The 12,121-nt window shown below is 44.6% G+C and overlaps 1 protein-coding gene across 1 annotated transcript; it reads right to left on the bottom strand.

Annotated features, from left to right (window-relative positions):
- Nucleotides 1-5,106: 5,106 nt before the first annotated feature.
- Nucleotides 5,107-12,092, bottom strand: POLR3F (RNA polymerase III subunit F). Its single transcript, XM_071422785.1, has 9 exons — nucleotides 11,998-12,092; nucleotides 11,440-11,557; nucleotides 10,537-10,604; nucleotides 10,351-10,418; nucleotides 9,971-10,083; nucleotides 9,304-9,447; nucleotides 7,273-7,380; nucleotides 6,363-6,554; nucleotides 5,107-5,808 (listed from the first exon to the last, which is right to left on the bottom strand). The coding sequence occupies exons 1-9, from the start codon at nucleotides 12,051-12,053 to the stop codon at nucleotides 5,731-5,733; spliced, it is 945 nt and encodes a 314-aa protein (XP_071278886.1). The 5' UTR covers nucleotides 12,054-12,092; the 3' UTR covers nucleotides 5,107-5,730.
- Nucleotides 12,093-12,121: the final 29 nt, after the last annotated feature.

Here is a 12,121-nt window from a genome sequence, read left to right as displayed (position 1 = left end):
GCGGCGGCAGGGAGCTCGTCTTGGCTAACGGCGGCAGGTTCCGCCTTGGAATGGCGACGGACAGGGTGTCCCTACCAAGTGTGGGATGCGGTGCCGCGTTCGTCCCCTGGCACGGCATGAGGGAAGCAGCTCTGCCCTCAGGGGCTCGGCTGCTTGGGAGAGCGCTGTCGTGTTCAGCAGGGAGCATAGAACTTCCTGGTGTGAAAAATGCGTGCTTTGTGATTGGCTTTTGGCAAATATTAAAATGAATATTTTGTCTGTTAAGTTAAAAAGTTATGCTGTATTATTTTTCTTAAGTAGTGTGCTAAATATAGTTTTCGGTTATAACATAATGTTAAAATAGAAACTATGCTGTGTAAGATACTTTTTTTAAAGAGAGGACTCACAGCGAGGTAGCAGCCACAGGACACCTAAATATTTCAGAGAAAGAGAATTTATTACTCTCATCAGAAGAAACGAACTTCTTCCCGCCTTGCTCAGGATTGAAGACGCCGTTAGGATTCAGAGGAAGAAGCTGACCAGAGAGAATCCTGTGTTTGAATGGAATTGATGCATCATGGATGAGGTGTATGAATATGTAACAGGCTGTTGTTTTTAAGGGTTAATCCTTTGTTAACGTGTGTCCTTTCTCGGGCTTATTTTGCCCAGAAAGAGGTACCCAGACGTCCGTAATTCTTTGTTTCTGTTGTCTCATATTTGTCCTCATTATTATTACTCTAATTATATTACTATTTTTACAACCATTTTATTCCTATTAAACTTTTAAAATTTTAATAGCAAGTGATTGGCGTTTTTCACACTGGGAAGGGGTTATGGGTAGCGCTGCACCAATAACACCCAGACACTTTTTAAAGACATAAACTGCAAGCCCCACACCTTTGTCTCAGTTCCCAGTTCCTCTCTTGGACCGAGGGCTCTGTCCCTGGGCGCACTGGGCAAAGTCATGAGTCCATTCCATTCCAGCAGCAAGGCAGGGACAATCCATCGGATTTTCCTCTAGCTCTGTTCCCTGGCCAAGCTTTACCCCCACATCTGCTCGAGGCCACAGTGGTTCATCATTCTGCCAGGAAATCTGTACCCCAGCCTACTGGGGAGACCCCTGCAGTGCCCAGACCCTCTGAGAGGAGACATCCAGGGTTGGACACAATTTTCAAGGAGCCTGTGGATATGAGGTAGAGGTTTGGCACATCTGACTCACCCCAGGAATTTGTCTCTGCCTTGAAATTAGGCAAATATGTGTCCTTCTTTCATTGCTTCCATCTTGTGTTGCTTCCCAGACTCTTTCCAAAGGGAAGGAGGTAAGGCCTTCCTTAGGTGAGTGAGCCCGACAGGAATCCTCCCCTACAGCCGTGTGATGCCGTGCAAGTGGTACTTGTCCTATCTGAACACATGGATGCAAATCCATTCCTGAATCCCACAGACTTTCACACATATTCGAGGTGCAAAGGGCACCCCCCTGCAAACATTAGATTAACTAAAATATTGAGCAACTATTTTGAGTTTGTGTCCTGCTTTCAACTTTCAGAGTTAATTTTCCTCCCTCGGAGCTGGTTTAGTGCTGCATTTTTTAATTCAGGATTAGGAAGATGTTGATGACACACTGATAATTCAGTTCTTGCTGAGCAGTTCTTATGCGAAGTCAAGGACTTTTCAGGTTCTTCCTGCCAGCCAGGAAGCTGGGGCTGCACAATAATTTGGAAGGGGGCAAAGGCAGGACAGCTGATCCCCAGTGGCTCAAGGGATATTCCTTATTCCTTATCATATGGTGTCATGCTGAATGATAAAACTGGGGAGAGTTGGCTGCTGGTTTCCAGCCCACTGCTCTGGCACTCCTTGGGCAATGGTCAGCAGAGGGGGAGCAACTGTATTGTTCATCACATGATTTCTATAATCTCTCATGATTATTTTCCCTTCCTTTTCTGCCCTGTTAAACTGTCTTCATCTGAATCTACAAGCTTTCCTTTTTTTTTTTTACAATCATCTCTCCCATCCCACTGGGGAGGAAGTAAGGGAACACCTGTGTGGTGTTTATCTGTCTGCTGGGTTGAACCAAAGCAGTTTGGAAGAGGAGCACAATCTTAAAGCTCTGTGTCTGTGGAACAAATAACCCAAATAAAAGCTCTCCCAAAAGCGTTTCCTGAAAGAAGCACAAGCTTGCTCAAAAAGTGGGAGAAAGGAAAACACCACAGGCTGCCTATACAAGCCCCAGCTTGGTTTGTGTTTAACAGCTGAAAGAGAGCTTTGAGCTCTGGTTCCTGTCCTCCCCATTCCTCCTGAAGAGTGAGCAAAGTGCAATGACCAACTTTCTCATGGTGGAAGTGAATATTTCCAACGAGAACTTGGACACCACCTGTGGAGCTTGTCATAATACCTTTTAGTCTCCTCCAGGCTGCAAGCTAAGCTGGGCTCAGTGTGGCTGAGGAGGGTCCAGCCATGCATTTCTCACAGGTGAAATGACAGAAAGTCCCAGCCAAGCAGAGCAAGAGGAGGGAAAGCTGGTCTGTGTGGCAGAGGACAGATCTGTTTGAGGTGTCTGTATCCTGTTTCAAAGCATCAAGTGTTTAGCAGCAATAGGAGACCCAGTTGTCTCCACTCACTACAGTTTCTTCCCAAAATCTGCTCTGCGTGTGGAGGCAAAAAAGAAATCAGTATGGCTTAAGACCGAGCCTTTTCCCTGTTGGAGCCCTGGGGGAGCCATGCCAGGAAGAAACAGGAGATGGTGCTCTAACAGCACCAGAGGAGCAGCAATTACCCATCACACCTCCAGCGGCTCAGTTACCATCAAAGTAAAAATACAAAACCCGCGGCCAAACAGCCAAACCCAGGAAAAAACCGAACAGCCACTCAACCACGGGGAAAATGTTTTCACGACCAAAGTTTCAAGTTTGCCATTCATCCTCATGTTTTAAACTTTGGAGTTAAAGGCTACACATGCCAGGCAATAGCTGCCAGCTGCCCACTGTCAGTTCTCAATGCAGCCAGCTACCATAGTCAGTGTTTGTCTTGGAATTAAAACAAAATTTTGCATTCGATCCCGTGTGGCATTTGGGTGTGCCCACCCTCCAACTTGCCTTTGGACAGCTGGCTACTACTAGTGAGGCAACCACTCAAAAGAGGCTCAAGGGCTGACAGCAGGATCAGGGCTCATGAAAACAAGGATGAGCTCCCTCCAGCTCAGGAGGGATCTCATGGTCCTGCAGCAGCTGAACTCTGACCTCGTGCATGAGGCTTGTGAAAATAAATGAGCAGATCATGCCTCCTATTTGTCATCCATGTTTTAAGGGATAATTCAGCTTTCTACACATAAGTGTTTTCATATTGAGTACTGGAGCTACTGTAGTAGCTTCCTCAAAACATTACATTTCATACCAGTTTGGAATAGGGACAGCTTTGCCAAGAAGAAGACTAACAAAACTCAGGACACTATTAATGCTACCTTTTAGCATTTACTGTCTTTTCAGATAAGAATGTCAGGCTGATAGATCACCCAGGTTCATGAAGAACCAGAGTGACAGAAAGATCATTCCTCTAATCCATATAGAAATAGATCAGACAGATTGCTGTCTGTAAGAAACTAAATTGAAATTACTTTTCCCTTATAGGCACTTTTCCCCAAACCTGAGAAGTCTTGTTACAGCTTCAACTCTAAGAACTTTCAGATACCACAAAGGTCATCTAAGCCAGATAAACTAAATGACAAAAATAAAGAGCTTAATAAACCATCTATCTACTTCCTAAAGCTGTTCACTGAGGAGAAGCTTTCTCTCCTTTTTCTTATTGCCAATGAATGTGATTATAGAGCATAAAGTGACATACCTGCATGATAAAGCCCTGTTGTTTCCCTGGAAGTTATCTTCTAGCTGCAGTGGAGCACAAACACTGTGTTATCTCTGCAGCAGCAGGCTCAGGACCCCATTGTGTCAGTCCCCTTTGAAGACAGGAAGACAAAGACAACCCCAGCCCCACATCTCAATGAAATTACCTTGGGTGGAATAAAGGGTGTCTGATCCAAGGCTCCTTCCAGGGAAGAGAGCAGCGTTTTCCCCTTGGTTTTTCGGTGCTGAGTGTTTAAAGGGGGCAGAGGAAGAACAAAGCTCCAATCATTTCACCCCCACATCTCTTTCCTCAGAGCCCTTCTGCCTCTGTAAGATATGCATCCCCTTCACCTGAGACAACACTGCAGCAAAAGGAGAGCCTGCTGGCAGTGCTCCCCTCACTGGGACAGTCAGAGCCCCTCCATGGACTTGCCAGCAGCTTATCAGTGCTCATTGTTTGCTCCAGTACACACCTAACTGCTCCCACACAAGGAGCCTTTCTCTCTGCATCCATACCCTCCCTGCATGGGACAGGAACCATGGGAGGTTCTCTTATTCTCTGTACAGCACCCTCATTAGCCTCTGTCCTCCATCCATGCTGTAAGAAGGGAAATGGAAATCAAGCAAGATTTGAACATTTTCATGTGATCCAGACTGCTTTAGAAAGTGCAAACTCCTGGACAATATTGAAAAATACTGATGTAAAGGCTCTTATTACCTTTATGAGGTAAACTGATCCAAAATCTATGTTAACCCTCTGTCAGCTTACCCAGGATGCTGCTAACTCAGCCACAGAGGTGCTTTCCCCCACCACCCTCCCAACACACTGTCCAGAGGGCTTATTTTGAGCCAGGCACATTTAAAAATAGCCAGATGCAACAAGCCCTGTGTTGTGCTTGATCCCCTGATTGCTCCCCAATGCTGGGAGACAGTTGTGAAGATACTGAGTAATTGTGGAGAGATCCAGCCTGGCCAGAGGGAGCTGAAGCCACAGGCAGCAAGTGGCACTGGGGGTGAGCCTGTCTGTGCAGAGCCCCTGTGCACCCCACCCTGCCTCCTAGTGTGTCATTGCAGCCCTCTGCCACTCTGGATGCTGCAATCTATAAAATTTTTCTCTGTATCATCAAGCCAGAGGAACCCTTTCTCTTGTGGAAAACATATCTTCCCAGAACACCTCTACTCAAAATTTCAGTGGAGACATATGTGACACAGCTGCAGAAAACACCACCAGAAATTGGATTATGAAGGAACAAATACAGCAGGCAGCAATACAGGAAATGAAGCAGAGATGTACATAAGAAAAATCAGGGGTTTAATGATAAATAAGCAGGTAAGAAAGATAATAAAGAACCATATATATATAATAAAGAACCAGTAAGTGTTTGACATATTCAGATTCTGAATATGACATATTCAGGATCTTTCCCACCTCAGATTCATAGTCTTCAATTAAATGGAATCCACCGTGGGAGAAAAGTGTCAGCTTTAGAACTTGAGGATCCATCAGTAGCATTGATCTGAAAGCAAAATTTGGGATCTCATTCTTGGTACCACTTGTTAGAAGTTTTTCTGATCAGCTGTGAGGGACTGATATAAGTGTTAAGACTAAAATGTCTCAACCTTGTTTGAACTTTATTTTGAACTGTAGCTTAGAAATCTGTTTTATTAACCACCTTAGTTGCCATCTCCAGTTTTGACTGAAGAATGGATCTACACTTCCACTTCAGCCTTGATCTTCAGCACTGACTCCACTTCCAGTCCACTCCCAAGAGAGTTCATACAACTGCCACATGGCTGGTTTGTCACTCCATGTCCTCAAGTTGCTTACAAATTTAGAAGTCCACTTTTAAAAAAAGCAAGCTGCTTTGTCACTTTGGCTGTGAAGGATGAATCCAGTTTACAGTTTCCTTTCACTTTAAAACTCCAACCACTCTGTCATATAAATGCAGTTTGATGGAGAAATCTCACCACCTTCATGACAATCATCAAAAACCTGCAAAAGAAAGCCCTGTGTCAGCAGAGTAATTGCTTCCAGTTGGATGGTGCTTGCTGTGTGTAACCTGTTTTCTGCTTTTTCCCAGTAGATCAGCATTAGTCTAACAGAGGCCAAATCCTAGGAAGTCTTATGGCAGCTCTGAGGGAGAAGATAAAAACAGATCCCACCACAAAGGGACATGCTGGCAAGTTTTACCTACAGGGAGGTAAAGGAGACCAGGGAGGAGAGCTAGACAGAAGTAATTTAGCTTGGTAAAAACACAGGCAAACCTGGGATCAGAAATATAATAACATAATTTGGAACAGGCTACACTTGACAGCATCTTTTCACATAGAGTCCAGTAAAGAGACAGGCTGGAAATGAGGAACACCTGGCAGAGCAGGTGTTCAGACCAAAACCAGAACCTGTTCCTCACAGGCAGCTTTCAGGCACAGCTGGCTCAGCCCCAAGGCTGACTCATGGGCAGAGCTTGCCCTGTGCCATCTGGCCACTGTAGGCCTGTGTTCAAGAGCTGCATGCAGCACTAATGATACACAGAATTAGTTACTCACAGGGCAGAGTCCACAGGGTGTCCTGACCAATCCAGTGGGCTGGATGAGAGGACTGACAGCTCTGTACAGCCTCATCTGTCCATCCACGCTGCCCACTGTCCCCTCCTTGGCAGCAATAATGGTCATCTCCACTTTGCCATCATAGATCAGAGTGTTCAAAATGGTCTCAATGTCTTCCATTGACAACTCTACCTAAGAAACAATTTGTGAAATAGATGTTAGGAAAGATGTGTACCAGTGAGTCCTGCAAGGAGGAAAGGAGCAAACAACATGAGTAACAAATCCATAGAGTTCTAACCTAGCCCAGAAAAAGACACCAATCTCACTGGGAACTTTATGGAGTTGTGCAGATGCAGAAAGAAAAGCAAATACTAATACCTCCTACCTCCTGAGCATTTCTGATTTGCACTAGCCTTGGTCTTACCAAAAAGAACTTCCCTGTGCACCTGAGATGTCTCCATCAGCCTAGCACAATACAGTCCCAGTTTTGCAGAAAACAATTGTGAAAGAAGAAAAAGACAAGACTGCTAAAGATATACTTGTTGATGGTGACCAGTAATGGTGGGGTATTTTTCCCCTTCTTTTTTTCCCCTCCCCTAAAATTCCTTGAAGTGCTTATGTAAACTTAAGAGAAATGATGAAATCTAAACCAGCTGAGACAGTTTACAAGGATGTGAATGCTAATTCTTTTACACATTTTAGAAAACCCACGTGCACAAGCTATCCTGGTATGCCAGGCAGTGTCAATGACCCTCCCCTAAAAGCAATGAAGCCACAAAGCTCACCCCCACTACACAAGCTGTGGGGTGCTAAAACACTTATGAGACCTTCAGCATGTTTGCAGTAGCCAGCTCCTAGAGCCCATCATGCACTGACAATTTGAACAGCAGTGAGATGAATGTGTTCTGACCTTACTGATGCCCAGCTCACAGATGTATTTCCACACCTCGTGGGATGAGGCAAACGAGCTGTTCCTCTGTATCATGGGGTTCTGTTTGCTGTCTCGAGCTGCCTCTGCCTGAGAAAAAGCAAAGGTTAGTCAGAGTCAGAACTCACTGCCAAGAGCCTGCTTTGTGGTTCAGTTTCAGGCAGACTCAAGAACAAAACTAGTTTTCCATTTCTGGGACATGTTTAGCATTTAAAGCCACATTCTTAAAACTGGTGTATGTGAGACAATGCAGTGCACAATCAAATATGATTTTATAATAAATGACATAAAATTTACACTGTAGTTCAGATTAATATGAAGGAACACCAGCATCTGGCATTTTGTTGACAAAAAACCAAGTTTCTGCTCTACCTAGAGCTAATTAAAAATATATTGTAATGGAATAGACAAATGCTAGAATCTGCAGACATATTTAATGAACCAGGGACAATTTAGACTAGGGGCAATTGTGTTCTAGGCAGAGCTGCCTGACTGACTGCTGCCTTACACCGTCTCAGAAATGAGATGTTCTGCAGAAACCACAGTGACTTCTCCTAGATTTTTTGGTCCTGTGGTCTCTACTACCTGGTTTGTGTCTTAGTTTAAGACAATTATATTGGGTGGAGACTCCAAAATGAATAATCTCCTTCCACCAATAAGAGACAAAATGGGACAAGACAGAAGGGAAACAATATCAAATAAAACACAGCAGCCTCCGTGGTTCCAGAACTTCCACAAACAACAATCAAAGGAGGACAGACACAAAACAAAATCTGGACAATTTTTGGCCAAAATCTCCAATGCTGCCAAAAATGCTGTAAAAAATTTCCCAGCAAGTTGCAGGCCCACCCCCTTCTCAACAAACAAATGGCAGGCAGCTGGAAAATCGTGGAGAGAGCGTCTGACGGCACTTCAGCTGGAAAAGGTATTGTGTAATTCCCTCTGGAGCAGGTCTGGACTGCAAAATGCAGCTGCTTGGCTGTGAAAAATGCGTATTTTGTGATTGGCTTTTTGTAAATACTGAAATGAATATTATATGTGTTATGTTAGAAAGTTATGCTGTAACCATTTTCTTAAGTAGTATGTTAAATATAGTTTTAGGTTATAACATAAAGTTAAAATAGAAACTATGCTGTGTAAGATACTTTTCTTAAAGAGAGGACTTGCACTGAGATAGCAGCCACAGGACACCAAAATCTTTCAGAGATAAAGAATTTATTGCTCCCTTATCAGAAGAAATGAACTTCTTCCTGCCTCGCTCAGGATTGAAGATGCTGTCAGGATTCAGAGGAAGAAGCTGACACTGACCAGACAGAATCCTGTGTTTGAATGGAATTTATGCATCATGGATGAGGTGTATGAAAATGTAACAGGCTGTTGCTTTTAAGGGTTAATCCTCTGTTAACGTGTGTCCTTTCTTGGGCTTATTTTGCCCAGAAAAAGGCACCCGGACTGTCCGTAACTCTTTGTTTTTATTGTCTCATATTGTCCTAAATCCTAATTGCCCAAATTTTTATTACTCTAATTATATCACTATTTTTATAACCGTTTTATTCCTATTAAACTTTTAAAATTTTAAAAACAAGTGATTGGCGTTTTTCACATCAGGTATGACTTGAAGACCTGCCCCAGGCAATCCCCTCGGGCACCCAGGGAGAACAAAGGTGTTCCCCTCATGTCCATTTCTGTTTCTAAAGGGATCCTGCATCCCCTCCTTCCAGGATAAAACACACAAGTTCCCCTTTCCTGGGTTGCTGGGTCTTAGGAATACACAATTTTGGGTCACCTAGGACAGTTTGTCATTGGACCTTGGGGATAAAAGGCTTCCCTCCCTGTCCAGGGTGTAAAAACAGCCATCATTAAATACAACACCTTCACACCTAATGTGACAAAAATAATAGTACAGTATGGATTTGCCAATCTAGCTGCAATAATGGCCAACACTCATGGAAAACCTTAAGCCTTACCTGGCACCTGTTTACACAAGAAATGGCAAGTGACTTTGGCACTCACCTTGCTCTGCAGAAACTTAAAGCACTGTTGATTTAACACCTCCACAAACTCAGACTCGAAGTCCTGGTCACTGTACCAGGCCCCTCCAGTGACGGAGCGGTCGGGCTGCAGGTTGTACAGCATATAGACCTTCTTCTTGGATGCCTGGGGGAGGGAAAGGTACAGCTCTCAACAACATATGCCCTCCTTCACAAGGAAGGGATATATACAAGCAGATAATCTGCCAAAGAGGTTTATTACTCCTCTACCTGACTCCAGCTATCCTCAACCTGCTTGACCCTCAGGTAACACAGAGATAAAGAGAAGATCAACCCATTTCAATTCCTAATCATTTTATAACAGACCAGATGAAGCCAGCATCTTTCACATGAACACAAAAAAGCTACTGCTTTGCTGTGTCCAACTTCTCTACCCCCACCTGCTTTACCAGACCCAGTGAGAACCAGGCAACTGAAGACAGACAGCAAGAAGCTGACCTGTAGACCTCAGCTGATCTGTTGCACCTCAAAGCTGCACACTAAAGGCAGAGAGTCAAACACTGGTGCACAGTTTTCAAAGAGAAAACTCATTCTGCCTCCAGCTTTCTCTGCCCCCAGGCCCCTGTTAAAAGCATACAAAGCATGCAGCAGATGTTTAAAATTGTTTAAAAAGGTCACAAAATACTCACTGCCACAGATTTAACTGCTTTAATTAATTTCTTGCTTTCCAAGTTTTTCAGTATCTTGTTGATCTCTGTTAAAGGCAGATTACTTTTGTACCTAATGTCCCTGCTCCAAATACCTGTTAAAAAACAGAGAAGTGAACAGAAATAAATAGTAGAAATTATTTGTTTCCATACATACCAACCAAAAGTCACATCAGAACACTGCCTGGGTTGCTTGCCTGCCACTCCCAGCAAAATGAAAGGAATGGACAGAAGGGATTGGGGAAAAACAAGCAGGTATGGGGCATTAGATTTTATATTTGTATTGTCTGGGCAAGCATTTGTGACTTTGGACAGAGTTAGCAAACAGAGTTAGTACCATTCACAATGATAATTTAAAGTACCTTTGTTGCCTGCATCCTCTATGATTTGGTAAACCAGCTTCTCTTGATTGTCAGAACCTTTCATTTTACTGTCAAACAACACAGACATCAGGATTTTTTTAAAAGGTCCAAAATTTGAAAGAAGTTGGATTTGTTTTAAACAAGAATTGTGTTCTCAACATACTTCCCCAGCAGACACAGGTTTACCTTGCATTTTGGGAATCTTTGATCCTGTACAGGAGACCTGCACTGCTCCTCAGTAGGTCCAGCTGCCCCTAGGAGAGATGGGCACAATGCATTTACTTCCCTTCAAACACCTTGTTTCAGAAGGTGTTTTGAAGACTATTCCAAAATTCTAAAATAAAAACCTTGTTTAATGTCAACTAAATAAAGAAAAATGAAAACTAACATTTCTAATCACTGGAAACAATAACAGCCTTAAGGATACATTTTTTCCCCTGACAAATTTCCACTTATGATCAGCTGTCAGAAATAACAAACAGTTCCTGACCCTTCCCACAACATCTACACAATTCCTATTATTTCTCCTGACTTTCACACGGCACAAGGGACATCCAGTTCTTGTACACTTTGCTCTCAGTTTCCACCAAAGCACAGAAATCACAGTGGAGCTCTGGAACAATTCCAAGTTCCAGCAGCAAAGTTCTGCTTTTTACTAAGGGGCCATCACTGGAAAGCTGCCAACTTTGATGGACAGTGACTCTTAGAAGCAAATTACTGGCAAAGAGATTGTTCTGCTGTGCATGCTTGTGGCCAGGCAAAGTCCTTATTTCCTATTTTGAAGAAGAAAGCAACTGGACAAGCCTAAGGGTGTAAGTGTGTATAACAGCATTAATTAAAATTCACTCTCTCACTGCCAGCTGATCCTCTCCTGTTACAGCCTTGGTTCTTACAGATTTGGCAGGTTCCTGAATGCCTTCAGAGCAATCCATAAGCTTGGGATTTCGTGGGGGGTTCAGAGAACACCCCCACCTATGAGAGAAGGGCTCACATCCCTCCTTTTCTCTACAGCTAATTAACTCCCCATCCCTAATGGGCCTTGTGGTTATGAATGTGCTGAGGAAGATGAGGAAGGTGGGCTGTCCCTACCATGGAGAGCAGCCTGTTGATGGCCACAGCTCTCTGCTGGGCTTCCATGTGAGGCATGTCATTCTGGATCACCTGGTCCGTGATGCCATGGGGGAACTGGTGGCACAGCTCAAGGATCCTGCAGGAGGAGAGAAGCAGCTTTAAAACTCACGTTCTGCTGCATCCAAACCCAAATCCAAACAGCACTGGAGTCAGGATGGAAGAGAGCGACAAGAGCAACTCGGGGGAAAAGTGTCCATCAATTGCTTCTTCAGGCATCTCGGCACCAACTCCCTGTGCACCATTTCCCTTTCCAAGACCAGAAAAACTCCGGGACAGCCGAAATTCACCTGACCCAACCCCCAGTGCCCTCTAAGCACCTCCCAGCACAAAACTCTCAGTGTCCCCAACCACCCTCTCCTTCAGCATCATTCTCCTCATGAACACTCGGGCGTCGAACCACCCCCCTCATGCCTTGAACGACGAGCCCCGCCACGCCTGCTGCCCCCCCGCCCCAAAACCCGCCCTTCTTGGCCTCCACACAGCCACTCCATGCCCGCCTGCGTGCGCCCGCAGCACCTGCTCTCGATGTCCATAGGATCGGGCACCTCCGGCTTCACCTTAACCTCCGCCATGGCGCGGCGGGCTCCGGCGCGGAGAGATGACGTCAGAGATGCGCGACGGCCGGAGCGGGAGGGGCCGG

The sequence above is a fragment of the Agelaius tricolor genome, unplaced genomic scaffold (assembly GCF_023055355.1).
Source record: "Agelaius tricolor isolate 1412-34295 unplaced genomic scaffold, bAgeTri1.0.p SCAF_1, whole genome shotgun sequence".
Taxonomy (NCBI): Eukaryota; Metazoa; Chordata; class Aves; order Passeriformes; family Icteridae; genus Agelaius; species Agelaius tricolor.
Note: the sequence above shows the minus strand (reverse complement) of the source record. Positions and strands in the feature narration are given on the sequence as shown.

Bases quoted from the DNA above. Each gene is read 5' to 3' on its own strand.
- POLR3F (XM_071422785.1), bottom strand. From the start codon at position 12,053: ATGGCGGAGGTTAAGGTGAAGCCGGAGGTGCCCGATCCTATGGACATC. The intron at 10,419-10,536 runs GTAAACCTGTGT...GTTGTTTGACAG, and splicing joins AAAGATTCCCAAAATGCAAG to TAAAATGAAAGGTTCTGACA. The intron at 7,381-9,303 runs GTGAGTGCCAAA...GCTTTTTCTCAG, and splicing joins TTAAGTTTCTGCAGAGCAAG to GCAGAGGCAGCTCGAGACAG.